The sequence below is a fragment of the Calonectris borealis genome, chromosome 18 (assembly GCF_964195595.1).
Source record: "Calonectris borealis chromosome 18, bCalBor7.hap1.2, whole genome shotgun sequence".
Lineage (NCBI taxonomy): Eukaryota > Metazoa > Chordata > Aves > Procellariiformes > Procellariidae > Calonectris > Calonectris borealis.
Genome location: NC_134329.1, coordinates 7,376,713 through 7,404,645, shown reverse-complemented (window position 1 = coordinate 7,404,645; position 27,933 = coordinate 7,376,713). Strand labels below are relative to the sequence as shown.

General features: G+C 56.7%; 1 protein-coding gene across 1 annotated transcript; it reads left to right on the top strand.

Moving 5' to 3' along the window:
• Window positions 1-1,822: 1,822 nt before the first annotated feature.
• Window positions 1,823-27,017, top strand: RPH3A (rabphilin 3A). Its single transcript, XM_075167573.1, has 20 exons — window positions 1,823-1,899; window positions 2,405-2,419; window positions 3,247-3,390; window positions 11,544-11,673; window positions 11,977-12,063; window positions 12,548-12,713; window positions 13,076-13,117; window positions 15,294-15,446; window positions 16,864-16,944; window positions 17,261-17,320; window positions 17,391-17,612; window positions 18,698-18,777; window positions 19,258-19,332; window positions 20,540-20,649; window positions 21,260-21,386; window positions 21,882-21,938; window positions 22,120-22,271; window positions 23,299-23,380; window positions 23,886-23,982; window positions 24,358-27,017. The coding sequence occupies exons 1-20, from the start codon at window positions 1,823-1,825 to the stop codon at window positions 24,486-24,488; spliced, it is 2,088 nt and encodes a 695-aa protein (XP_075023674.1). The 3' UTR covers window positions 24,489-27,017.
• Window positions 27,018-27,933: the final 916 nt, after the last annotated feature.

Sequence of the window (27,933 nt, the reverse complement as noted above, 5' to 3'; positions counted from 1 at the left end):
ATTTGAGTGGGGTGGTTTTACAAGCTCCCATTTTCCATCATCTCCTCAGGACAACCTCTCCGGTGCTCCCGCTGGAGTTTTGCTGAGAGCTGGAGTCGTGTTGTGCCCTGCAAAGGGTGCGTTTGCCGGGTTTGGGCTGAGCTGGGGTCCTGCTGGGACCCACTGGCAGCTCTGGGACGCTGGCTTCTATCCTGGGATGCGGTGGGACGTGGGTGGCTGAGCGGTCCCTTCCAGCTGGGAGGAATCTGGGGCAGCATCTTCCCAAGGCAGCAGTTTTGGGAGGATGGATGGCACACGGTGCCCGCGGGCCGGGCTCTGCAGAGGGGTTTGGGGTTTGGGTTTTGTTTTTTTTTAAGTTCTGCTGCAGGCAGGAGAAAGCAATTCAAATGCAGGTGCTGCCAGCAATGCAGGCGGGAGGCTGCTGCCGCGGGGGGATCCCAGCGGGCACCCCGTGCTCCGCTTCGGCGTTCCGCAGAGGAGATGGATGGGGGGAAAACCCGCAGATGGGAAATAGTCGAGCTCACAAAAACTCCCCCCATCGGCGGGGGCTCCTAACGAAGGGGTGATTTGTCTCGTCCTCCGTGCCTTGTGCTCTCGTTAGTGCTGCAGCAAAGCCAAGCCCTTCGTGGGTGGATTGCCTTTTCTCTTTTATTTCCACCTCGGTGACTGTAAAGGGAGGCTCAACCTGAGCTTCTCCCTTTCCAAACGATATCTGGAGGGCGATGCCGTCCGTGCCCCCACAAGCTGCACCCTCCGCTCTTGGGGACCGTCCCGAGCCGGGTCCAGCGTGACGGTGACTGACGGTGTAACCGCGGCATCCCCGGCACCCCGCGGCTGGGCAGGGGCGAGGGGCTGCGCCGGAGGATGGATCCAGCCCTGCCCTTGGCTGGGGGACGCTGCTCTGCCTGCCGTGTTCGCCCTGTCCAAAAGCACTGGTTTTCCCCCAGAAGAGACGATGGGACGGATGGATCCGTCCCCGCGCCGTGGGCGATGCTGGTCGGCATCAGCTCGGGCTTTGCCGTCCAGTCCCTCCCCATGCAGTGAGCAGGGGCGGTGGGTGGAGGGGGAAAACACCCCCAGAAAGTGGGGATAAGTAGGTTCTGAATTTTACATCAATTTGGTTTTTAATAAAAAATTGTCGGTTTTCCTGCAAGGAGAAGGGTTTGGAGAGGTCCCTTTTTGATGAATCTTCTGGAGATGAGCAGACAGAATATCATCTTCGGGTCCTGTTGCCACATCCTCCTCCAGTGCCTCCCCAGGTTTCATTTTGCAACAACTTTAGTACACAAAAATGAAAAAGGAGAAGTTTTGTTCCAGAGGGAATGTGCTTTGGGGGAGGACAGCGAGACGTGCTGGGTTTTGGGGGGAAAGTTTCCTAGGTTGTAGATTTTTCTCTGAAACGGAAACATCCTCTTCCCTCCCAGCTCTGAAGCCTCATAATTAATGTGAGGTCGGGTATCTCATTAATTACATCGCGCTGAGCGTGGCTGCGTCGCCCTCCTGGGAGGTTGTAGGCTCCTGCGTCCCGTGCGCGATATCGAGACAGCGACTAAAGTGACATTCCTGTTCCTCTCCCTGCTCCCACTCCTCCTAATCCAAAAATAAAGCCCTGCCCAGTGTGATTTGGTGGTTTTTGGTGTTGTGTTTTTTTTTTTCCCTACAGCCTGGCTGAAAGCACCAGGTTACCTCCGTCGGCATCGCTGCTATCTGAGAGCACGGGCAGCCGAGCAAAGCGATTGACTTCCCGGCCGTGCCCAGTCGGCGGAGCACCGGTGTGCCCAAACTCGCTCTGCCTGTCCCCGGGTCCCCTCGGCAGCCGGCGATGACCGACGCGGTGGTGGGCGGCAGCTCTGACCGGTGGATGTGCCCCAGCGACAGGACCATGTCTCTCCGGGCCAGGTGAGAGGAGGGGGCCGGGGTGCAGGGATGCTGCTGGGGAGGGAGGGAGGGGGGTCCCCGGGGCGGTCGGCGACGCGGGTGCAGCCGCCCCAGTTCTGGGGACATTGGGAACTGGGTTTGCACTGGTTGGATGGGGACATTTTGCCACGTTGCTTCCTAAACCCCCTGAGAAGGGCGGTGGGGATGGACCCGCGGGTGTGCGCGCACCCCTGTGCCGAAGCGGAGCCCAGTCCGTCTGTCCTGACGCCTTCCAACGCGGCCGCCGTGCTGGGCGATGCTGCATCCCACCGTCCCGGCTGGGTGGGGGGTGGCAGCACCCGTGGATGGGTGCTGGTTTTGGGTGCAGGGGGTGGGCGAAGCTTGTGTCCGGAGCTCGCTGCTCTGCGCCATTTCGGAGGAGCAGCGGGGGTCCGTGGGGAGGAGGGACACGCTGTCGGGGACTGAGCTGAGCCTCCTCCCGTCTCCCACCTAATCCTTGTTCCCCCTCTTTCCCTCTGCCTCCCAGCAGCGAGAAGGAGCAGTAAGTACCTCGCTTGCTTTTTTTTGGCCTATTGCTCTTTGCCTGCTACTCCAACGGTCTTGAGAGAACGGGAAAAACCTCGCCCTGGATGCAAGGAAAAAAGCAGTTAATTTTGGGAAGCGTCGCACAGGGTTTTAATGAATTTTAAGGTTTAAGACTGTGCAGGTCTGCTCAGGCCAGGGGGAAAAGACCCAGGAAGGGTCTTTAGATGAGCAGGAAGATGAGGGGAGGAGGGGCGTTTGCCTTTTGCCTCCTTCGTTAGCGTTGCCCCTCTGCCGCTAATTTGCAGGGCTGAGTGGCAGACGTTGCCGTGTCACCAGGTTAAAGCTGCCTGATGGCCAGGCTGCGCTCGCTGTGCGAAAGGATCTTTGGAAATGATGGTAGGAGAGGAAAAACTCCCATGTTTGATGAAATGTGCCCAAAAAAGCGCCCACTCCTGCAGCCATCGCCCCGGTACCGCAGCTCACCGGCAAACCCGGCGTTACACGGCAGAGCAGGGTGCAACATTAGCCACGACAGTTGATGCTTATCATGGAAATAATGAGAATATTTTTGAAAAGGAAATTGGTTTTCTCCATATGAAACAAGTGTTTCCATGTAAAACCCCCCTAAAATGGAAAGAGGAGCTTGCACCTGGGGGGTGGGGGCTGTTTGCAGGCTTCCTACTAGAAGAGAGCTTGGAGGATGGGGAGGTATCGTCCCCCTTCTTCCCTGGGCTTGGGAATTGGTGCCCGGCAATTGCCCACGCAGGCGTGCGATTGCACCCACGCCCACGTGCGTGCACACACGGATCTGTGGCCGAAGCCCTGGCCCCCCTCTCCCCGCAGGCTCCCCGCGGGCTGGGCAGCGCGGGGCGGCCAGCCCGACCGGCAGCGCAAGAGCGAGGAGCTGACGGACGAAGAGAAGGAGATCATCAACCGAGTCATCGCCCGGGCCGAGAAGATGGAGGAGATGGAGCAGGAGCGCATCGGGTAAGGCGGTGGCGGCACCGGCACCGCGCTGGTGGGACGGGAGGGACCCCGAGCCCTGCCGGTGCCCGAGGGGAAGGCGCTGGCTTGGCTGCTTTCCTGGGAGCAGCTGCTGCACTGCGGTGCTTCTCCGAAAAGGGAGCTGCGGGGGATCTTTTTGAGCTGGCGCTGGTCCTTGGCCAGGAGGAACCTGTAAGCAGGGGAGGGAGCTGCTCAGCGTGCCGCTGTGTTCTGGACCAAGGATTTATAGTCTCATTGATTTTTTTTTTTTTCTTTTTCTTTCTTTTTTCCGGCCCAGAAGGGATCATTAATAACATCTCATTTTAGGGAGTGAAGCTGCTGCCGCTTGCCCAGTCCTGAGCCCGAGCACCCGTGAGAGCGGGCAAAGCCATGGCTCACCAAAAGGTGTTTTGTCTTGTTTTGGGCACAGGGATGGATCCATCGCCCCCTCCAGCCGCGTGTCCCGGCGGTTAATCCCTGCTGCGGCCCAGAAATGAGCTGTCGGTGAAGCTGCATAGGTCTGAGTGACCTGAGCCTCGGGACCAGCTCCCGGGGGGGCTGGGGGTGCCCCAACCGCATCTGTGGTGGGGTGCCCACGACCGCCGGCGGGTGCTGCGGGCATCCCTGGTGCCGATGCACCGCGTGGCGTGGAGCAGAGGGCAAGAAGTGCCCGTGTCTGCTTTTACTGCATCTCTACCCTGCCTGGGCAAAGGTGCCAGGCAAAATAATGCTGATAATTAGGTATCGACTTGCCGTGCTTGCTTGGCTTTCCGGAGGGGATCTCCATAATCCTGTTTGTCAGGCGTCATGCCTTTTTTCATTACAGAGGAGCATTTTATTCTTGCTGAGCTTAAGCATGGACTGCATTTTTTTTTTTTTCTTCCTTGCAGGGAAAATACTCAGGCCCAGGCAGGAACCGCGCTCTCCGCTGCCTCGGAGAACGTCAAAGCCCCTCTCGTAGCTTTGCTCAGCAAACAGGCGTGTGGCGCCGCAGGGCAGCTGCTTGGTGAAACGCGGAGAGGACCTGCCTGTGCCCGCAAAGCCTCGTGCCGGAGCCTTAATCCATCACCCCGGCTGCTTAATAACCCTTAAATATTGAGTGCGCGTTTGCCACGCGGGCACGGGGTGCTCCAGCTGCAGCACGCAGTCTTCCTCGGTGGCTGCAGCCCGTTGCCTCCTAAGTGGTGGATTTATTTACTTGTTTTTCAAAATACTTTGGTAGGAGCGGGTGTGTGAAGAGCTTGGGCTGGTATTGCCTCGACAGCGGCTGGTTGTGCTGCCTGGGGCTCGGCGTGTGCCCCGTGGACACAGGGTGGCTCCCCGGCTGGCGTTGCCTCGCGTTACAATGTGCAATGCTTTCCTCTGCCGGCTTTTTGGCAGAAACCAGGTGAAAGTAACTATGAATGGTGGTGATTCATTCCCGAAAAGTGCTTACAAACAGCATTTCCCCAGCTTTGCACGTTTGCAGCCCATAAGAATTACTCTCAAATGTGATGCTCTTTGGATTATGCTTAAATCAACTTTAGCAGTGGGGAGAGATATTTTTTTTTCCCCCTGCATTGTGCATTCCTGCAGCTGTTTGCAAACCTGCAGAAACTCTCCCTTTTACCTTCGTTAGCTGAGTCAGAGGAGGCTTCTCATCCTCATTCATGAAAAAGCCGGGCGGAGGACTTGGTGCCGTACTCGGAGTAGAGCGAGGGGAGCTGGCGGATGTGCAGGCGCAGCTGATTTGCCTCCTGCGCGGAGGCGTAGCAGGAGCCTTGCCAACTCCTTTGTGTTTGTTGGCTTGCACAACAAGAGCTGTAGGATGTGCAGCTACAGAAATATGGGACAGCATCTATATCAGTCGCGTACAGAATCACCCGTTCAGGAGCTGCTCGGACGTTTTCCAGGATAGCTCCTTAGATTACAGAATAATCCAGGGTTGCCAGGCTGGCCTCTGGCAGGGATGCAGCGGTTGTGACGGTGTCCCTCGGTCGGACAGGCTGCTCTAGGGAGGTGCCCCTGGAAATCCTGATTTTCTATGATTTTCTGGGATTTTCTATTCCTGTAAGGGGGAAAAAAAGGAAGATCCATTAAAACCCTGGTTTTGGTTAATATAAAGAATAGCTTACAGGAAGGGAATGTGCCTTCGAAGGGGGAACATGCGGTTAATACTTGGCGTTGTCTTAATAAGTGGATGTGTTTGAGGGGGTGGATTTGAGCTTCACAGATAATACCTGAGCAATCATGAAGTCTCCAGCTGGCTGCAAATGAACCTCCTCGTGCCTTGAAGTCCCTCCTGATTTAGTGCCATCCGTCTCCTGCCCTCTCGTGTCCCCTCTCCTGTGTCCGCCGTCCCACGAGCCCCTTACCTCGGCCGGGGCAGGGCAGGAACAAATCGATGCTGCTTGTTGAGAAGATGTTTGTGGAATCGGACTTCATGTCAAACCCAGCTCAAATTAATCTAGCGAAAGAGTATTTTTAGTACCGGGGGTGGATGGAGGCCCGCGGGATACGTGATCTGGATGCTGATGAGGATTGTAGGACAGGGACACTTTGGTGCGTGGTTTTTTTTTGGCTGGGTCATTGTCTCATAGCACAGAGAAGGATAATGGGAGCTGAAATCATCTTAAACAGTGAGACAGCAAGAGCGTGAGTTGATGAAGGACTTCACAACTGCCTGGGGATTATCCTAATCCTTTGGGCCAGTTTAGGGGCACGGGGGCTGAAAGCCGGCGGGCAAAGGGCTCGGAGGGCGAAGCAGACCTGCGGCAGGGACGGATCCGTTCTCGTCCCTTCTCCCTCCCCACTTGGCCTGGGCATGTGCTCGGGGTCCCTACGATGGCTCTGTGCTGTCCCCTGCTGCGATGCTCCGGTGGTGGTGGTGGTGGTGGTGGTGATGCTCTGGCTGTGGTCCATGAGAAGCCTGTTCCTCCCAGCTGATGCGGGAGCACCTGCAGGCACTAATTGGCTCGTTATGCACCTATAATTGGGTGCCATCAATAACCCTCCGAGTCTGCTCTGCTGCCTAATGAGGTCCATCATGCTCTCGGCATCGAAGAAAATATCTTAAACCATCCAAAGTTAGAAATTGCCGTTTCTGAAGAGTGCCTTGGCACGGAGCCGGTTCTCCCAGGGGTGACATGGGACATCGCTCCCGGGTCCGGCCGTGCCCCTGCCCGGGCGCAGCTCTTCCCTTCCCTCCGGTCCCCTCTGAAAGTGCGATGGTTTGACCGTCTCCCTGTGGGTCACAGCCCCTCACTCTTCCTCCGAGAGGACCAGCTATCAAGCAGGATTGCATTTTAATTTGGCTGCTTATTGCTGGGATGACCCAGGCGTAACGCTGGAGCAGGTGCTGAAGTCCCAGGGCATTGAGCCATTAACCTCGGTGGCCAGCGGCAGAGATGCTCTCTGGGGACCACAGTCTCGTATCTTCTTCCTTGTGTTCAGACAACACAAAAATAAAAATAGGGGCCAGGAGGGGCAGGGTAGGTGCTGGGGGCAGACAGAAATGTCTCCTGAGATGCCAACTTCTAGAAGAGACGAGGTTAATTCATGGCCAGACGACAGCTCACGCGCTGCTTGCATTTTTGTGGGGTTTTGGTTTTGTTTACCCCCCTCCCAAAAAAAAACCCCTCCTCTCTTATTTCTGAGACTGGGATGAACCTGCAAAGTAATAACCCTCCTGTAACGCATCAGAGGAGGCAGCGAGCACCTGGGGTGATGCACTAACCCAGAACGGGGTACCCTGAAATGCATGAATCCCCCCGGCCTCCTTGGGCGTCTCAGCGGAGGATGGGCTTTGAAAGTCGACCTGTAAAAGCTCAAAGGATGCTTTGCCTTTAGTTACCTGTGCACTTGTAAGGGAAGAAAATTGCTTCTAATTTTTCATCCTGATTTTAATTATGTTTTCTTTAATCTGCAGCTTGGCTTCTTTTCTTGTCTCTTTTATACCATTAAAATTAGTCTTAATTTAATATTCAGCCCTTTAAGGCACATGATTTCCCCACGGAGGCAAGTCAGTGCTTAATTCGGGAGGCAGTTTGTGACCTCCTTTGTGTTTTACTTGAATTTTTTTGCCACAGAAGTGGTGGCTGAGTCCGTCCCCGCTGGTTCCTGCACGGGGCTGGGGAGCACCCGGCTCGTGGTGCCCGGGATCGGGTCCTTCCTCGCAGGTCAGGTCCTTCTCCAGCCCCTGTTCATTGTCTGCTGCATTAAGTGTCCTCCCCGACGCGGTTTAAAACCCATTAGGCGCGTCTCCAGCCGTTCGTTTCTGCGGAGCGGCGATGAATATTTAAACACCACAAACTCTTGCGGGCCTGCCCCGCTGTGAAGTCTTGTTTCCCGAGATCTCAGCACTTAACGGCGCCGACTCTGTCCCCCTCTGGATTGCTCTGGTCCTGGCCCAAGAGAAAACGCCGATGCCGTAGCACTGCGGATCCTATCCCATCTAGGATTCAGCCCAGCCTGAGATGGTCCCCAGCCTTCGCCGCGTCCCTCTGGGACCTTCCGCCTGCTTGAAATCACGGGGGTCTGCAGGTCTTCCTCCGACGGCGAGCCCTTCCCCTGCCTGCGCCGGGGAGTCTCCCACCAGCCCTCGCCTCTCCCTCAAACCGTATTTATGGGGCCAGGCAGGTATTATATTATCAGGGGACTTTTTTTATTGCTGTTATCGTCTCAGGTGCATGTTACGCATTTCAGATATAGCGTATCAGCCGGTTCTTATATCTTGCTCCCCGCGGTGACTAATACCCATCTCTGGCGGCCGACGACGCTCGCCCTCTCCGCAGGGCTGTCTGCGGGAGCGGCCGTGCTCCCGGGTGCCGGCCTTAGCCAGCTCCCTGCCACCAGCTTCAATTACTCCTCTCTCGGTTTGTTTTGGGTTTTTTCCCCCCCTATTTTAACAATTTGAAGCATATTTCCTGCTCTTTGGGGTTAGCCGTGCAGAGGCCAGGGGGATGGGCACTTGGCATGTGTATAACGGTAAGGAGGATGTTGCCTCCTAGAGATGTGCGAGGCAGGGCGGTGAATTGGATGGCTGGTTTATGTGCAATAAAAATGAGAACCAAACGGTATCCAGGGGAGAGGGAGAGAAAAGCTTTTGGGAAGGCAGGAGGCTTGTTCCTGGCTGCTACCTGGGCAAGAGCAGGGCATCCCTCCGGTTATTGGTGAGCGGTGGGCGAACAGCCCGTGCGTGGGGCTCCGCCACGCGTGTAGGGTGGTGCTGGATGAAGTTTGAAGAGAAAGCTGGGCTTTTTGCTCCCAGTTATCACCTTAATGGGGAGCTTCCCAGCCCGTGGGTCTCGGTGCGGTACCCCCTTTCCCAGGTCCTGCCCCTCTTCCTGCCAGGTTCACGCCGGGACCTAAATTTTGACTTTTTATACGGTCCTCTCATGGCAGAATCTGAATCAGGGAAGGAAGCCTGATTTCTCCAGCCTGAATGGACGTTTTAATTAGGCAAATGTGCTTTGTTCGAAACTGGTGCCACAGGTGTGTGTACTGACTGCTGAAGCTCTTCCACTGGTTGGAAAAAAACCTCTTAAGGAGCCGCTTCTGGTAAATGAGAGACTGGGAAAGATTTTGCACCTAAATAATGAATCTCTTGAAATGCAAAAGCTTTTTTTTTTTTTTTTTTTTGCTTTGATTGTGCCATTTGTTCTAGTTTCTATAATAAGTTTGTTTGGGCTTGCAGATTTCCAAGTGGAAGCTGCTTCTCTTGGAGCAGAGCTCTTGCAGCACAGGGCGGGGAATTGCAGAAGGTACGGGCTTGTACGTGCGCTTCGCTGCTAGGAAAATGAAGGGTTTGCCCCAAAAATGTTTTCCCTGCCCTGTGCTGACAGAAGCTGGATGCTGTCGGTTATTTGCTGTTGGGGGCTCGTCATGGGGACCCTGCATTGCGTGTGGTGGGACGTGGGCTGGGAACAACCGTGGAGTGATTCATTTCATTTAAATAAGAAAGGACTGGGGAGCAGCCAGTTTCCAGGTTTTAACTGGAATACTGCTCGTGTTTATGGGATGGTGCGGCTCTCTTGAAGCCACTGAGACCTCCCCCGTTTGCAGCAGGGTGTATCGGCCGCGGAGCCCGGGAAGGCGGGTGACGGCCCTAGCAGCCAACTTACTCCGTAGGAAGCAATCGCCTATGGCTCATCCGCAAAGCAGTAAGCAGATGCGCGAGGGCAGGGATGGACAGCCACGTCTCTCGGGAATAACGCCGGAGCAGGGCGTTAGGCTAGCAGAGAGCTTCCCCGTTAAGAGCAAAGTGGAAAGGCATTAAAGCACCTCGCTGCGGTCCGGGGATGTTATTTTTCAACAGAGACTGTTTTGTTCTGGAAACAAGCGGGCTCAGGCTGAGAACCAGGACTGCTGTATCGAGGGAGCCCGTAGCCACGTCACTGCCGAAACGTCAGGCGATGAAAACTGGAGGAGCTTGCAAGCTCGCCCTTCTGCTGCCCGGTGACACCGAAGCTCTGAAAATAGCGATTTCTCCCGACTGCTGGCTCCGCGGCTGCCCGGCCCCCGCCCGGCTCTCCTGTCTCCTCGCTGGGAATGGGCTGCAGGTTCTTCAGTGACCGTCGGAGGCACCGCCACATCGGCAGCCGCCTTGGCCCTAAGCGTGCTCGAACCCAGGGAGATCAGCCCCCGCGTGGGGAGGAGTGGGAAACTCTCCAGTGGGCGTTAGCCCAGCCAATGCCTTCCACCTAAACGAGATGTCGTAGTAACGCGGCTTTGGGCCAGTAACGTCCGCTGAGTCACGGAGCCGCGGCCCCGCTTTGGGCTTGACTCGGTGGCTGATGAAGCGCTTCGAGATGCTCCTGTTGACCGCAGCGCGTTTCCAGTGGGGCATTTTATGAACTGTAATAGGTTGCATGTTCCATGATGCTTTATTTTTCCCCTCTTGCTGCTGTTCCTTTATCAAGCACCCGTGTACAATAGCACCGTTGCATTTCCTCGCGCAGCCCGCGGCCATCCTGCGAGCGGCTGGAGACCAACCGCAGAGGCACCTTAGGTAGAGGAGAGCTTATATATTGTTTATGAGCGATTCCAAGGTGCTGGCAGCCGAGCTGTCATAAATCTGAAGCCGTCATCAGGCATGTGGGAAAATGTCTTTTAAACGTCGGGTGGTTTTTATGGCACGCCGTGTTAGCGGCTTTGTCAGATTTGGGTCAGGCTGCCGTGGGAGCGGATGGCAGCCCCGCAGGCGAGGGGGCTGCTGCCCTCTCCGGTGGGCCTGGGTCTCCGCCTCCCTTTCTTCATTCCGTCTCCTTCCTCGCTGAATGGCGTAAATAATGCATCCTTTTTCCCTTCCAGGGCTATATTTAGGGCCAGGGTTCTAGGTTAACTGAGCGTACAAGTTGCTGCCAGCTCTCGGGTGCTCGGCAGGCAGCTCGCTCCTGCTTTTTTTTGCAAACTGCTTTTTTTTGCAAACTGCTTTTTTTTGCAAACTGCTTTTTTTTGCAAACTGCTTTTTTTTGCAAACTGCTTTTTTTTGCAAACTGCTTTTTTTTGCAAACTGCTTTTTTTTGCAAACTGCCAGTGCTGGTGGTTGTTTTTTTTCTTTTCAGAAGTTGCTTAACTGGTTTCTTTTTACCTTTGCAGTAAACAGATGTGTTTTTATAGCCTGTTCTCCAGTGGGCTTTTTGCATTTTACTCAAAGGGCTAAGAATTTCCATAAAGTAAATTATATGCAATTTTTTTTCTTAGAAAATGAGAAAACTAATTAATTCATTCAGTCCTGCTGCCGGAGCCCTTCCAAGATCTCCTCTCGCAGCTCTTCCATGGCCAGTCGCGGGGACTGGGTGGAAAGGTTTCCATTTGGGGAAGAAGCTGCTCCACTGATGCCAAACCGCTTTGTGCAAAGGTGCTGACTTGGATGGATTCTATGCACGTGTGTGTATGTGGGAGCTGGGGCCGGTATCCGCGCTCTGGCAATGTCAGTGGAAGTTAATATTCATGCAATATAAAGCTATAGGAGAATATAATACTCCAACATGTCCCCTGGGATGTGTCTTCTCCCCTGGTTGCGTTCCCGTAGCTGGAAGAGGAGAGGCTCTGCTGGAAGCTGCACCAGGAGAAGGAGCAGCTGGACCAAAGGCGGCAGCTGCCCCTTGGGAGCGGGACCCCGCGTCCCGGCCGTGCGGTGCCTTTCCTGACAGCCCCTGTCCCCTTTCTGCCAGGCGACTCATGACCCGGCTGGAGGACATGCGTCGGAGCGTGCTGGGGGACGGGGTGAACCGCTGCATCCTCTGCGGGGAGCAGCTGGGGCCGCGGGGATCCGCCTGCGTCGTCTGCGAGGACTGCAAGAAGGTGAGGCGTCTCCCTGCGACCCGCTGCCGGGCGCAGCCCCCCGGCCCCACGCATCCCCCCCCGCCAGTGCAAAAATGAGCACCCCGATCTTTCAGCGCACGTTTCGATTGCCCAGCATCCCTCTGCCCGTGGCACAAGGGGACATCCCCGGGGGTTTCTGCAATCGCCGACGTTTGTGCTGGGAGAGCTCTCGTTAACCGTCTCTCATTAACCTCACACTCCCGAGGTGTGGTGCTGGTGCGGTGGGACCTTGCGGTGGCCGCAGCGTCCCCGCTGCCACCTGGCTCTTTGCTTTCTCTGCAGAACGTCTGCACCAAGTGCGGGGTGGAGACCACCAACAGCCGGCCCCACGCCATCTGGCTCTGCAAGATCTGCAGCGAGCAGCGGGAGGTGAGCATGGCAGCCCGGGCGCTCCCCTGCCCTGGGCCTTCCTCCTGCAGGAGCAGGGACGCGGTCCCCTGTCCACTGTCCCCACCCCAGACCTCCGAGACGGGACCAGCTCCAGACCGGGGGATGCTCCCAGGGACTTTCAGCCTGTCCCCCAGCACCATTAAACCTTGCCCAGCTACTTGAGTCTGGTTCTTATAGGATGATCTGGTTTTCTGTATAAAATGATGTATTTTTTTTTTCTTTAAAACAAAGTCTTGGGGTTGAAGAGGCTGTTGTGGCTCCCTGCCACCTACAGTGTGCAAAAGCTGAAGAATGAATTACTTAGCAGGACGGGCTGTGGGGTCCCTGTGGGGTACGGGGGTGCACATCCCCAGCATTGCCTGCTGGAGGCAGACCCCGGTGATGCAGGGGGACGAAGGCTGCCAGCTCTGCACCCAGCATCCCCCCTGAGACATGGGTGCCACCCCGCTGCCTGCACCCCCAGGTGTGGAAGCGCTCCGGTGCCTGGTTCTTCAAGGGTTTGCCCAAGCAAGTGCTGCCCCAGCCGATGCCCGTCAGCAAGAACAAGGGACCCCAAGCCCCGAGCGAGCCCAACCCGTCAGAGCCGCCCGCCCAGGACCCGAAACTCCCCTCCCATGCGCCCACCCGAGGTAGGTGACAGCGGGTGCTGACCCCCTCCCTTTGTGCAATGGGCAGGGGTCCAGCCAGCGAGGTGTTGGGTCTCCTCCCCATCGTTTGCAAGGGCGAGCCCTAGCAAAAAGCATCCAGAGCGGTCGTGGAGCTGCTGCCCGTTTTCTAAAGGGCATAGAAAGCAGCCCTGGGCAGGGAGCTGGGGCGCCCAGCCTGGGGTTCGGGCAGTGCCTGGGTATGAATACGGTGATGCAGAAGCCTAGAAAAAATCAGAATTAAAAAAAGGAAACCTGGGGAAGGAGTGGCAGCAAGTCCCGGGCTGGCGTTGGCGGGATGGGCGGGCTGCAGCTTCACCGCTTCTCGCTCTGTTTGTGCCCCCAAGGCCAGGCGGACGCCGGGCCCCCGGCCGAGCAGGACTCCGACGGTAAGCACCGGCGTTCGCCCTCCCCTGTGCCGCTGCCTCGGTGCCGCCTGGGCTGAGCCCCCTCTCTCCCTCCCTCCTTTTCCCGGGGTGTTTTCCCACGGGAGGCTGCAGCGGCAGGACCTCTCCTTGCTGCTGCCACCCACCGCGCGGGGACCGAGTTATTCTGGGGCTTCCCCACCTACGGCACACGCCTGGGCTGAAACGCTGCGATTGAAAGCGCTGAGCAGCGTTGCCTCCGTAGGTGTCGTTTCCTGCTGCTGATTGGCAGGCTTTTTTTGGTTATTTAATGGCAGTCCTTAGAAAACCTCCCGTGGAAACTTTAGGAGGCTCGCGGGGGGCTCGTGCACGTTGGCGAGGGATGGAGCAGCAGAGCTGCTCTGCTCTCTGCTCTGGCCGCGTCGGGTTTTCCCCACCGAAGCTCTCGGTGCCGGTGCCCTGCGCCCAGGCTTGTGCCGTGCATGGGTAGCGGAGCAAGGTGAGGATGCAGCGGTGGGTTTTTATGGTTATACCGCGTCCCCTCCAGCACTCCCAGCCCCCGAGGCTCTGCCTGCATCGTTGTGTTCAATAGCGACGCTGGCCGAGGGGGCTGCGCTAAGCGGCAGCAATCGGTGCCTCCCGCTTACAGGGGCGAAGCCGCGTTCCTCGCCAGGGCTCACCGATTTCTAACCTCGTATACGCCCCGCGCTGCTCTGCACCCACATCCCCTGGATGCTGCTGCTGGCACCGGCAGGAGCCAGGGTCAGGGCTCCCGCTGCTCCTCCAGCACCAGCCGTGCTGCTGGGGGTTAATTTTGAGTAATAGCCCCCATTTTCACAGTTCGGCATCCGAGTGATGAGATTTCCTGACCCCCCTCCAGTACCGGCTGCTCCCGGCTAGGCGGATGAGGCTGGGAGCAGCCCAGTGGCTGCAAACCCTCCTCTTCCTCTCCCCTTCCTCGGCTGCATGGAGGAGGCAGCGGGGGGCTGAGGACACAAACCTCGGCAAAGCCTGGTGTCGGAGTGAGCTCCGGGTGGGGGTACCCATGGGGGGGTACCCATGGCGGGGGGAACCCGGGCGCAGCCCCAGCCCATGCTACGGCTTGCGGTGCTGGCGGGGGGCTCCGGCTGAGCCTTGGCAAGCCCGGTTGTGCCGAGTGATGATCTTCATCTTCCCACACAGCAGCAGTTGGGGAAACCACTTAATTAAGGCTATTTAATTGCGATGGTAGCTGGTGCCGTTAGGCTTCCTGGCCCCACAACAGGCTGCTGTTATTAAGCGGCCAGCTCGCCTGCCAGTCGAGGAGGGTTTGTCAGGCTCCGCAGCTCCCTCCTGGTGATCAGCATGCTCGTGACGTGCCCGTGATTTTCCTAAAGCTCCCTGGGAAAATTATTTATTGCATCGCTATTTCTGCACCACGGGGCTTCTGGTTGTGGATGCTCGTTTCCCCTCCTCCCTCCTCTTCAGCACCGCAGCATTTTTACCCCCCTCCTCTCCCCCACCTGCAATCTGTTGCGTTTCGCTTTCTCCTTGCGCCCGGCGACCCTGAGAGCCCAGCCAAGGATAAACATCCCATTTATGTCACAGCAAAGATTTATACCTGGCGTCTCCGGCACAAGCCGGGTGAGCGCCGAGACCTTTTCCATCACATTCGTGGGTTGCAATTTATCACCGCGAAGCGGTCTCGGCACCCCGGCGCGTGCGGCTGGGATTTATCCGCTGCGACGGCCGCGGCTGGTGGATGGAAGTGAGAGGCACAGGCAGCTGCCACCGCTGCCTCGCTAATAAATGGAAGATGATCGGCAAAAAGAAAATATGATCCCCTGTCCCGGGGCCCGTGCTGTAATGGCGTTAGGGGTTTGGCGGGTACTGACGGATGCCTCTGGCCTTGTGTTCCCGAGGGGCTCTCCTGTCTCCTGGTGTCCCTACCGTTTGCTGTCCTTTGGGCTTTCCCCACCACTCTGTGCAGGTTTGGTGGTGCAGAGCCCTCCTGCCGCCCCGCAGGTGCCGGGTGGCTGGCAGTCCCAGTGCTGCAGCTGCCATGCCCATCCTCCTCCTCCTCCTCCTCCTCCTCCTCCTCCTCCTCCTGCTCGCGCCCAGGCTGGGCATCACCCAGGCGGCTGCTCTCAGGGCTGGCTGTGGGGATGGATGGGTGGCCGGGGTGCGAGTCTCACCGCTGCCTTTATCGCTCTCCCCGCAGGCAGCGACGTGACGGCGGCTGCCCGGGGGAGCTACGCCGCGCCTGGCCGCAAGCCGGCCGAGGGCAGGCCGGGGCCGTGCGGCAGCGAGCACGCCGGCGGGGACGCCGAGAGCCGCGACTACGCTGCCGAGAGCGGGGTCAGCAGGAGCCCTGGTGAGAGCTGCGCCTCTGCGTGCTCGCGCGTGCCTCTGCTGCTTGGAAGGAGAGGGCTGGGGGGCACGAAGGTGGCAGCCGTACGAGGGTCGTCTCTGCTCGACGTGCAGCGCTAAGTGCGGGATTTCACGTTGCACGGCACCGGCGCCTGCTCCCCGCACCGCTCGCCTGCTGTTTTCCACTGCTCCGTGGGGTTTGCTGATGGGGAGGTCCGGGGTGTTGGTGGGATCGGGGGGAGGCGTGGAGGGGGATCCCTGTCCCTTCCCCTGCGTGCAGGGAGGAGAGGCAGGATCCTGCTGTGCTTTTCCCGGCAAAGGGGCATCTCACAGCCCATGGAAGGACGTGAATTTGAAAAGCCCCATGCACAATGCGAGAGCTGTAAGTGAAGAGAAGAGTGGGCTCAGCGCTTAGCAGGCTAATTTTAAGCAGAGATGAAATGCAGCCGAGTTGGGATCCTAAGCAGAAGCATTTTTCACGCTGCCATGCCCCCGCCTCGCTGCCAGGGTGGGCACGTGGCCCACGAGGCGCTGCCGAAGGAGCAGGCGTGGGCCAGCCCTGCCTGTGGGAGCCCGTGCTTCGCTGGCGGGGGCCTGGCTGGGGATGTCGTTTCTTGTTTCATGAAAATTTGGTGTGCTCCAAGCTATTGTAAATGGTTGCGATACGAACGGGTGGCTGATGGCGTTTGATGGGGCCTGGATCCCCCCCAGGTGCCGCCAGAAAGGAAAAGGCACTTGCAGAGACCACTTCTCATCTAGGAGCTGAGCATGCAAATTTAATTGGTGAAGCTAAAAATGTCTGGAAAACATCCAAGTCCTCTTTAATTCCTTGGGGAAGAAAGGAATATTCAATGGCAGGATAGGCTGGTAATAGCTGGAGAGGGGCGTTCAGGGCTGCCCTGGCTTCTGCCATGGGGAGCCGGTGCTTTAATTCGTGTTTGGGTGGATAACCCTTGAGGGTGCCCCCGTGCCCCGACGCCATCTCGGGGGACGCTGCGCAGCCGTGGTCCTGGGGCCTTGCTGCCGGTCGGGCGTGCGGGGGGACGGGGGTGTGACGGGCATCGCGGCGATGCTCCCGGCTTCCTTTGCTTTCCGGCACCCGGCCACCCCCCACATCCATCCTCCTTGTGCCACCTCTCTCCCGCGTCTCCCTCTTTCGCAGGCGGATCGGCGCGGGGTCCCCCTAACGCAACGCTCCCTGCTCCAGCCTGGGCTGCGCCTGCTCCCTGCAGCGCTGACCCCAAAGGCGTGCGGGGCTGAGCCGTTATCTCGGCCACCTCCATCCGTCGGCCGAACCTCTCTCCTCTCAGCTGCCTCTGGCTGCCTTTCCCCAGCCGATTCCGGCTGTAACCCCCTCCTCCACACAGGCGAAGCCCTCAGGGCCCCAAAACGCCGTTGCTGATTCTTCCCTCTCCTTGCAGGGGTGAAGCGGACCAACTCCCTGCAAGCCCCGCGGCCGCCCCCGCCAGCCGCTGCCGGTCCCACTCCAGCAGCACCCCCAGGTAGGATGCGATGGGGACGCGGCCAGGATGCTCGGTCCCCAGGTAGGATGCGATGGGGACGCGGCCAGGATGCTCGGTCCCCAGGTAGGATGCGATGGGGACGCGGCCAGGATGCTCGGTCCCCAGGTAGGATGCGATGGGGACGCGGCCAGGATGCTCGGTCCCCAGGTAGGATGCGATGGGGACGCGGCCAGGATGACACCCCGATGCCCTGCCATGGGCAGGGACCCCCCAGCTTGGGGGGATGCTGTGGTGGGAGAGGGGATGGAGGGCATCGCCCAGGTGAACGCCCCAGTAATGCTGCATCTGTCCCCAGCGCCACTGGCAGCGGGAAGACCAGGTCCCGGGGCGGCCGGCCGGTTCCCGGAGAGACAAGGTAAAATTCGGCTGCTTGCGAGGGGCTGGGGGGCAGAGCGTGCCGGGGGCTAACGGGGTCCCTCCCGCAGCGAGCCCACCGCTGGGACCCCCGGAGCCGGCCCGCTCTGCCGCCAGGGAGGATCGAGGAGGGGGCTACACCGTGCCCCCTGCCAGAGAGGAGAGGCCAGCCCGGCAGCCCCCCGCCTTCCCGCAGCCCCCCGCCATCCCGCCGGTGCCTGCCACCCCGCTGCGGCAGCCGCCCCAGGAGGAGGAGGAGGAGGACGCCAACAGCTATGACTCTGATGAAGGCAGTATGTACCTGGGGCGCCCGGCCGGAGGGGAGGGAGCGGTTCCCTTGGGAAATGTGGAATTTGAGGAGGTGGTTGCTGCGGGGCTGTGACTCGCACCGTAAGGTTGTGGGTCTCCGGTAGGGAGAATCCTTGGGGAACGCTGCTTCCCCGCGGGGCTGGGAGCCGGGGCAGGCTGTCCCTGCTCAGTCAGTTCAGTGCAGCTCGTGGGACCTTCAGTTGGTTTTGCACCAAATTACTGAGCTCTGACGCGTGCTGGTTTAGGCTCTGCGCTCACACAACCTTCCCGTTTCCAAATTCGAGTCCTGAAGGCGGCTGCCTCTTCCCATCAGAGCATCCTTTGCTGCAAGCAACGCCACCGGACCTGTCTGTAGGAAAGGCTTGGTGGCTTCAGTACCTTTACGCCGTGAGATCTCGGTGTTCAGTCATTTGCTCCCCTAACGAGGGATTTTGCTGCATGGGGGTGAGCATCCCCGCAGGGCATTGCCTCGCCTGTCCAGCCTGTTCCCACCCAGGATGGGAAGAGCTGCTCCAGGCCAGGAGCGAGTGCAGATACGGTGCCTGGATAGCAGCAGATGGACCCAGCTGAGGTTCTGTGCTAACTCCTCATCCCTGTGACCTTTTCCTGGTGAGCACGTGAAGACAAGCTGCTTTCCAACAAGTCAAAGTGGGGGCCAAGCCCCAAGCCTTGGGAGGAGACGTTGGCCACCCGAGCTGAAACACCTTCTCAGGGTGATCCTGGGGTGGCATTGCCTCCCCGAGCTGTGCCCAGAGAAGGGTTTGTACCGTTACACCCTCCTTTGCCTGGTGAATATTAAAATCAGCTCCAAAGCCCCGAGCTGCCCTCCCTGTACCCTGGGCAGCTCCAGCTTTGTAAAGCTTTGATGAGCAGAGCTCGTGGATCGGGCTGGGTTTGTGTGTGGCAGTTTGGCTGAAGCCATTTAAAGACCCACGTGCTTTAAATGGCTTTACATTTGAACCGCAAATCTTTCTAATTATTACTAATCAGGGCTGATGATTAAACAGTTACTGGCTGGGGTTTTAATGAGGTCCTATTTCCAACTCCTCTCTCCCCGCTCCACTGTCAGCTACGCTGGGAGCACTGGAGTTCAGCCTGCTCTACGACCAGGAGAACAGCTCCCTGCACTGCACCCTCATCCGGGCCAAAGTAAGTGGTCCCCTTTTTCCTCTTCTTTCACCGATTGAAGTCCATCTGGCTCCCAGCTCCCCCAGTGCAATGGGCTGGGAGCAGTGTGGCTGCTCCCCTGGGAGACCCAGCCCAGCCCCGCTGGCACCGCTGCTCCTGGCTGGGGACGAGAGCTCTGTGGGGCTTTTCCTCGAGGGGGTCTGAGAGCTCTGTGGGGCTTTTCCTTGAGGGGGTCTGAGAGCTCTGTGGGGCTTTTCCTCGAGGGGGTCTGAGAGGTCTGTGGGGCTTTTCCTCGAGGGGGTCTGAGAGCTCTGTGGGGCTTTTCCTCCAGTCTGGTATTTCAGCGCATCGTGGCGCCCACGCCTGCTCGGGACAGAGAAGGAGGCTCTTGGCTTGCTGAACACCTTTCTCTTTACTGAGTTGTTTCATGGGTAGCTTTTTCTCTTCCCTGGCTCTGCTTAAGGAGGATTTGTGCACCATGTTTTCTTTATTATCTTTTAGGGCTTAAAACCGATGGACTCAAACGGCCTGGCGGATCCCTACGTCAAACTGCACCTCTTGCCTGGAGCCAGCAAGGTGAGGCTTTGCCTGGTTTGAGAGCGTTTTGGGCTGGGGATGCAGCAGAGGTTTCTCAAAGCCCCCTGAGGTCCCTACCTTGCCTCGGACCTCCTCCCCTTGATTTCTCTGCGCAGTCGCTCACTGCTGCTGTTTTAGCCGGGAGGTATCTCTGAAAAGTGATGATGCTTGCAGGTGCTCTCCCATACCTGAGGAACGGCTCATCCTGCAGACAGGGATCTGCTCAGGGATGGAGGGGGGAGCTCCAGAGGAGGTGACGCTGTTAATGCATTGCAAAACGTCTGACACAAAATCTAACTATTACCAGAGTTTGAAAGATCCGTTTGCTTTGAAGCTGCAGCATGTTCTCATTAGAGCTGTGAAGAAATAACCACTGAATAAACCCTGAGTAAACTCCCCCCCATCCAAAAAAGCTCTGGAAATCTCACTCCCCAGTCCAGCTAAGCTGATCTCGGTGGGGAAACCTTTGAGGAAGGGATGACCACTGCTGGCCCGATGCCCAAGGGGTGCTGGCTCCTTGCTCGGGGGCTGCAAAGCTCTTTCCTGCAGCAGAGTTTTGCCCAGAGGAACTAAGTGTAAAACAAGGGGGAAAACTGATAATAAAACCGTTGGATTGGTATTTACAGGTTTATTTTATGTGCGGGGACTTTCTGGTCTTGTGCAGAGCAAATCAAGGCGTCGTGATCTTGGGAGTTGCTTTGATTTCTATTGCTCTCTTGTTTGCTGATCTTCCTTTTAATTTTTTTATTTTGCACGTGTGTTTGTGAAAGACACATGAACAAGTGACAGAGCTCCTCATTTCCCAAGCTGTCATCTTCCGTAGCCCACGAGAGCCGTTACCCAAGCCCCACCTGGCCTGCCCTGTGCAACTTTTTCTTGTGCAAGTGTCCTTGAGGGAGCAGACCCCAGACAGTGAAGAAGGCTGGGTGGTGAAGGCTGCCCTGGCCACTGCAGGCGACAGAGTCCCTGGTGCTTGCATAAACCTTGTTGGGTCGGTGATGCTCGCTTGGAGTTGATGGCTCGCCGGCATGCCAGCCTCAGCAAGCAGCGGTGATGTCCTGCAGGGTCCTCCACGCCCTGCTCAAACCACCTCTTGTGGGCCAGAGGTGATGGAGCGTCTAATTTACACTCCTCTGCCAGGAGCCTAAATTTGGGTGGGGAGGAGCTCAGGGGTGTCATTATGCCGTGTTTTGGTTTGATGCCGTAGTCAAATAAGCTGAGAACGAAGACTCTGCGCAACACCCGTAACCCGGTGTGGAATGAGACCCTGGTGTACCACGGCATCACAGATGAGGACATGCAAAGGAAAACCCTCAGGCAAGGAGGGGGGCTGGGGTATCCCGCGGGGTGGTGGGATGGGGACCGTGGGTCTCCTCGCACGGAGCATCGCCAGCCAGCCTTCCTCAGGAGGGCACCGGCAGCGAAGTGCAGGTGTTGACAGAGCACCTGGAAATGCCGAGTTTTTGGTCAAAATCAACATCCTTCACATGAACGTGCTGATTTCGATGGTTCTTTTTAAAAAGAGAAAGGCATTTTGACCCTGTCATTTAATATTAAATTATTGGCATTACTATTATTCTTATCAGCATAGAGATTTGCGTGTTGCCTATCTGTGCATGATCTGACAGTGTCCCAGCAAAACGTTTAGATGGCTCTCAAATTTTTGGCATTTCCTTCCTTCAGGAAATTTCCACCTTTTGATTTCTTGCCCCATCGCAGAGCACATATTAAAAATGTTGATTTTTCTGGCAAAACAGAAGTTTGGTTTTCTGACCGCTTTTGCTCAGAGGAGAGCCAGGTGGATGGAGGCTTCGATGGTGCTTTGCTTTGTCCACCCCCGCACAGTGCCCTTGCAGGAGTGGTTTTGTGCTCCGGAGTCAGGTACTGCTCCAGCCTGGCTGATGTTCACCTTTCCTGTCCCCTTCAGGATCTCCGTGTGTGATGAAGATAAATTTGGCCACAATGAGTTTATTGGAGAAACTAGAGTTTCCTTGAAAAAACTCAAAGCCAATCAGAAAAAGAACTTCAACATCTGCTTGGAGAGAGTCATACCAGTGAGTTTCGGTGAAATTTCTTTCTGCTACCATTCATGTTGAGGTTGCTAACAAACGGCATGTGAGGGAGCTGGTGGTGAGCTTGGAGCTGGAAGAGCCAAGAGCTGTAGGTGCCTGACTTCACTGGCATCTCGAGGAGTTGGATTCCCACCCATGTCTGGGCTGAGGGAGGCCAGGAGATAAGAGCGTGGTGGGAATCCAGGGGAAGTGACCCTGGGGACCTCCGCGGTGGCCGCTGAACTGCTGATGTATGTCGCTGCGGAGGAGAGGGCAGGTTGCCCCATCCCTGAGCTCTGCTCCCCAGCGCTGGGGGCGAGGTGCTGAGTCTGCTGAGCTGGAGGCTGATGGAGCAGATGAATGTACCTGAGCCCCCTTCCGCTCCAGAGGCCAGCGAAAGAGCTGGGCTGGGCTCCCGGGGGTGGTTTTGCCGAAGGACGGTGCCTCTCCCAGCTGTGGTCGCTCACGGCAGTCTCTCTTTTTCCCTTCCCATCCAAGATGAAGCGTGCTGGAACAACCGGCTCATCCCGTGGGATGGCACTGTACGAAGAGGAGGTAAGAGTCCTTGGAGAACGACATGCTCCATGCACGTTTCTCTCATGTACGAGCCCCTTTTCCCCCCCCCCTCGTGGGGATACAAGCTTCCCTTGTAGCCATCTTGTCTCATCTGCTCTGCAGTTGGCGGTCTTCCTCGCTCAGCCCCCGTGTCCCCACCTCTGGTCGCTTCCTCTTGCAGGTAGATCGTGGCGGGGATGTGGAGGAGCGTGGGAAGATCCTCGTGTCCCTCATGTACAGCACCCAGCAGGGCGGCCTGATTGTCGGCATCGTACGTTGCGTACATTTAGCAGCCATGGATGCCAACGGATACTCAGACCCTTTCGTTAAACTGTAAGTGGGAGCTGGGGCTGCCGCAGTGCGGTAACGCGTGGTCGCGGAGCCACCCGCTGTCCTTGGGCAGCAGCTGATGCTCTGAGAGCTCCTTCCAAAGCCACTGGGGAGAGGAGAGCGTTTCCCAAGCACCTTGAGACCTCATGCAGGACTGAGCTGCCCACCGGCGATGCCTGTGCAAGGTGGTAACGCTCTGGTTGAGTGCCCCCGCCATGGCTGAAGCTAGGGGAGACCGACCCAGCCCTTAGGGCCATCCACTCCCCGTAGGTTCCCGAACGCACAGACCCAACAGCCGCCCTGTAGCTGCAGAGCTGGAGGACAAGAGGTCCTTCTCCTTAGCTCTGACCCATCACGCAGGGCAGGGCTGGCTTGATGTCGTTTTTCTCCCCATCTCTGTACGTGTTCCCATGGTCCTGGCTGGGTTTTCCAGTGGCCAGGCTCGATGACTGCCGTGTGATTGCCCTCGTCTGCTGGTGACCAGCCCTGCTGCTCGTTTTCCATATTCCCTGGCCATTTCAGGTGCTCCCCAGGCCTCGGCAGGTTCCTCCCCAGCGAAATGCAGAGTTCACCTGCTTTTGCTCTGTAAAACACCTACAACCATTTCTTTTAGCATGGCTTGAGAGGGGAAAAAAGTCTTGGGACCAATGCATGGTTTGGAAGGACATCGAGAGCGCGTGTGCAGGCTCGCTGCTTTCTGGTGTCTGAACAGTACCCAGCTGCTCTGAGCGAGAGGTGCTCCCCCAGAAAGGCTTCTGCTGAGCTCAGCGCTCTGCGCAAAGCAGATCTTTATGGTTTCCCGTGTCTCGTCTGGCAATCCAGGGGAAAAAAAAAAAGAGTATTCAGGTTTTTACTCGTTTTACATTTATTTTAGATAATTTTAGAAGGTGGGAAGGGAGACTGGCTAACCCATTTCTCTGCCTTAAATATCTTTAGTTGCTTTTTTCTAGCCCAAAACCTCACTTTTTTTAGGTTATAAACTCACACTGTTCTTGCACTTGAGTTTTGAGCTGTTTTCTGTTGCCCCCAGTTGGCTGAAACCTGACATGGGAAAAAAGGCCAAGCACAAGACACAGATTAAGAAGAAAACATTGAATCCTGAGTTTAATGAGGTAAGGACAGATCTAATTTTTTATATTATTAAATCAACTTAGCCAATTACTATGTTGTGCGGAGGAGCTGGAAGACAACTCCCCGAGGTTCGGTTCCTCGCTCAGCCTCCTTTCCTCCTTCTGCACCCAGGAATATTTTAGGAATGACTTTGCCATGGGAGATCTCACCAGTTCAGTGCTGGGCAGCACTGGTACATACCGAAACCTTCCTGCTGCCGACTCCTTGTCACCCTGGCCAGGGAGCGTGGGTGGGACGAGCATCCCTGGGGGGTCCCACAGCTGGTGCTGCCTTGGTGGGACACCTGCAAAGTGCTCACTTAGATACAAGTGAGCTCAGCTCATGGGTTTGTGCAGCATGCCGTGGTCACTAGTGTGTTTTAAATGTCCTCCCACTGGGTTTTGAATTCAGGCTGTACAGAGAGAGCACTTGCAATTCCTTAACTGCAGTTTTCCAGGTGTATTTTCCTGGGATGCTTGGGGTGACGTGGGTGTTCTCCTTCTGCAGGAGTTCTTCTATGATATAAAACACAGTGATCTGGCCAAGAAGTCACTGGACATTTCTGTCTGGGATTACGACATCGGAAAATCAAATGATTACATCGGTGAGCTGCAAGTCTCTGCGCTCTGGGTGCGGTTTTGATGCCCGGTATAGTGCTTGTGGTACGGGAGGGATGCGTAGGTCGCCTGCCCTCTGAGGAACCCCAGCCTGAGCATTGAGGGTAGGACCATGCAGGCTGGTTGGGCGCTTGTATCAGGCTTGTATCATCAAATACAATACACCCACTGTACTGCCCCATCTCCAGCATCCCGTGGGGTCTTCTGTGCAGGCAGAGCAGCTCTGGTTGTTTCCACTGTATTTTAAATCCAGGAGGTGGAGAGAAATGCCTCAAACGTGGGGTCTGTCCCCATGGAAGTGATTTACTGGAACCTCAGCATCATCTCCGAAAATGATGTCTCCTCTTCTCCCTTTCTCCCAGGCGGCTGTCAGCTCGGCATTACGGCCAAGGGGGAGCGCTTGAAACACTGGTATGAATGCTTGAAGAACAAGGACAAGAAGATAGAACGCTGGCACACCCTCCAAAACGAGAACCACGTTGCCAGTGATTAAAGGGAGCCGCTGCCCGAACCTCCCCAAACGGCCCATCCTCTGCCAAGCCCCTGTAGATCTCTGATGTCCGTCTTCCAGCGCAGTCATGCCTTGCTACACGCCTCGGGTCCCAGGGCAGCAACGCTCTTCTGCCTCCTCCAAGCATCCTCTGTGCCCTGTCCTCACCTCCACCTGAAAACTAACCCAGATCTTTTGTATTCACTTCCTTTGGGTTTTTTTGGGGGGGTCATTGAATTATCCTGGTGTGTAATTTTGTCAAGCAATAGTTATCCTCTGACTGTTCCTCTTTCTCACTAGTCTCACGCACGCCGTGATAGCCTTCCTGTTGTGTGTGTGATGCCCTGTGTTCCTCCAGCCTCCGCTCGTGCGGCTCGTCCCGTCCCCGCCGGCTCGTGGCTCCTTTACCTCCCGGCGGGATGCGCGGCACCGGCCCGGCCGTGCTCTCGTCCGGCGTGGGGGGGTTGAGCGCTGCTGTCGGAGCATCGGCCCGTTCTGCTTGTGTGATATCGATACCTCAGTTGCAATAATGAACAAGCTGTTTGGCTTTGGTGTGGGTCGTAACCGTAGCCTGGTATCTGTGTTGTGATTAGGCTAAAGCCTGTGTCACTGGTGTAATCCTGCGAGTCCTGCTTGAGCTTTAGTCCCGATTTGGTACACTTGAGCAATATCGTGGTACATCCTTTGCTGAGAAGATCCACCAATAATACAATAACAATAACGAGAAATAGGGAGCCACTCTGTGCTCGCAGGGAAGCAGAGATTTGGGTGGGTTCCTGTTCGTTTCCAGCAGCCACGTGCGGTTCCTTTCGCCCGAGGAACGCGCGCGCTCCGTTGCTGTAGGAGCCCACCCATCTTTCGAGCTTGTGACTACCTCCTCCTCCCAGCCTGGCGTGTGCAGTGACTCGCTGAGCCCCGAGGGCAGCCCCGGGCCCTCCTCAGACTGCCCTTTCTGTGCCAGCCCTTTGCCGTACCACAGGCAGGAGGGAAGCTGAGGGAGAAGCTACTTCCCACCAACTCGCTGATGTGTGCAAGGATTATTGCTTTAAAATACCACAAATACTGAAACTAGCTGGGACAGTTAGAGGTCTTCCAACTTTGGTGGTTTTTTGTTTTGGTTTGGTTTTTTGTTTGGTTGGGTGTTTTTTTCTTTTTTTTGCAAGTCTGCACAAGAACCGTTGTCTCCAACCTGCGCTTTAATGATCGTCCGGAGGCGTTTTATTTGTGATCGATAGCAGGAGAGTCAAGACGCTCTCGGACTGATGCTGATCATGTTTGGTACCGTTGGGGGTCTCTGGCCAACCTGATAGCAGTGGCGACAGCAGCACAATGAGCACTACTGGAACGTGTTGTCGGTCAGCTACGCGCTGCGCATGTTGTAGGAAACTGAACCCCAGCCCCTTCGCTTCACGCTGTTGTCCCGTGACTTCCCTTGCAACCCGCTGCTGTAGCCTGCTGGCGCGCTGTCGTGTGGCGCGTTCCCAGTTCAGCTGTACCGCAGAGCTGTTCCTTTTGAATTGGATGAGTTGTTTTCCTATTCTTGATTATTTCCCCACCACCACCCTTCCCCCAGCAGAATTTGCTCGGAGCGCTGACTTGCAACGAGCATCTCTGCAGGGCGGTAGTTTCTGCAGCTGGTGGGGGCTGCACACTGCGCGATGCTAACGTCGCTGCGCGATGCTAACCTCTGCGCGATGCTGCTGCTGCAGAGCAGCCCTTCCCCAGCCCAGCTCCCTCCCTGCGGCCCAGGGCTTGCCCTTGGCAGCCCACGGAGGTCTGCTTTCCCCCCCCAGCCCCGGCTGGGTGCTGCCAGCACCGTTGTACCCAGCTCTCTCCCGGGAGCCACCCTCGGACCACGGATGGGGAAAGCAAACCTAAAGCAGTGTGGGCATGCTCTGCTGCTTTCAGCCCGAGCTGGGGCAGCTCTTCCCTCACCCTAGATTCCGTCCTGTGGCACGGCCACCGAGATGGGAGCTGCTCAGGGCATGATGCACAGAAGAGTGCAATGGGAGAAGACGCTTTGGGAATTTTCCCCTTCCTTTTGTGTAGTTCTTGACTCCATACCGGTAAGTGCAATGCCCTCGAGACCCCGAGCCACGCCGCCCTCGGCGCGGGCTGTGCGGAGGACCAGGACGGAAACGACCCGCTTCTTTCCGATCGTTTTCCTTGTGTCCAGCGCTGCCTCATGCAGCTGTGTCAGGGCAGAGGTGGTTCGGCTGTAGGGTGCTGCCGTCATTCCTTCCAGAGGGATGGACCTGACCAAAACCTGTGCACAGCCCTTGGAGCAGAGCTGGGCACAGCACCCTTCCCAGCTCTGCTGGGGAAACGTGTGGCTGGGGATGAAATTACCTTTAAAGAAAAAAAAAAACTGAGCAATTCCTTAATTTATTCCAGACCTGCAGCAGCCCAGCCTTTTGTGTGTGCAGAACAATTAAATTAGGGTTTCCTTTACCCATGCCCTGTATTGACGTTCTCTGCTCAGCCTGCCTTCCCTTCAGACAAACGATACTCAAATCGTCTCTTTGCACCCACAAAAATAAAGTGCAACTTGCCAATCCCCCTCTCAGTATTGTGCAAACCACAGTCCTCGTCTCTATTTGCCACGCTCTTCTCAGTTTTTCTGATGGTAATTTCTGCCCTGACTGACTTCTTTTTGTTGTAAATAAAGCATGCACATATGGATTGGGAATGGTGAAAAAAAAAAAAAGAAAAAAAGCAGAAAAAAAGCCTCTTCTACTGCTGTTTGCATTCAAACTTGCATGCAGTGATTTTACAGCAAAATATCAGTCTACAACCATTAAGAGAAAAAGAAAATGTTACACAGGAACTAGAAATACTCCAGTCTTCCGCTGCATGCAGCACAACATCCTCTCTTGATGTGGTATCTAATAAAGTGAGACTATTGGAAAAGAAAAAAAAAAAAAAAAAAATGTTTTTTGGCTTCTTTCATTCCCTGTGGCAATACGAATTCCAGCAGGGGCTGGTAGGGGTGGGCAGTTGTCCTGGTGGTGGGAATTGGTGGTGGGCTTAGGAGTGCTGGAAAGTTGCGTTGGGTTCAAGAGGTTGAGGAGGAATTTGGGATGGCGGGGTGCAGCCTCTTCTCTGCGGGGAGAGGGCTCGGCTCGGCTCTCCTGCACCCCCGGGGGTAACGGGCCTGATGTGAGTCTTGGTTAAAGTCTTGGGGGCATCGATCCTTCGTGCACAGCCAAGACATCTGCGGGCTCCCACTCGCTTCGAGTCTCGTTGGGTGCAAACGTGATGGGCGCACGCTGCCGGGGAAGACCACGGTGCAGTGGTGGTGGTGGCTGCTTTGCTCTGGTGCTTCTGCGGGTCCCCTCGAAGAGCAAACCCACCCCATGAGAAACGAACCTGCTGGTGCCCTTCTTCACCCCCAGCCCTTCTCCCCCAGTTTGGGGGGAGAAGGAGCCGTTCCCCCGTGTAGCTGCAG

Excerpts from the sequence above, each read along its gene's own strand:
- RPH3A (XM_075167573.1), top strand. The coding sequence starts at position 1,823 with ATGACCGACGCGGTGGTGGGCGGCAGCTCTGACCGGTGGATGTGCCCC. Across the intron at positions 12,714-13,075 it reads CTCCCATGCGCCCACCCGAG|GCCAGGCGGACGCCGGGCCC; the intron begins GTAGGTGACAGC and ends TGTGCCCCCAAG. Across the intron at positions 23,983-24,357 it reads AAAATCAAATGATTACATCG|GCGGCTGTCAGCTCGGCATT; the intron begins GTGAGCTGCAAG and ends CCTTTCTCCCAG.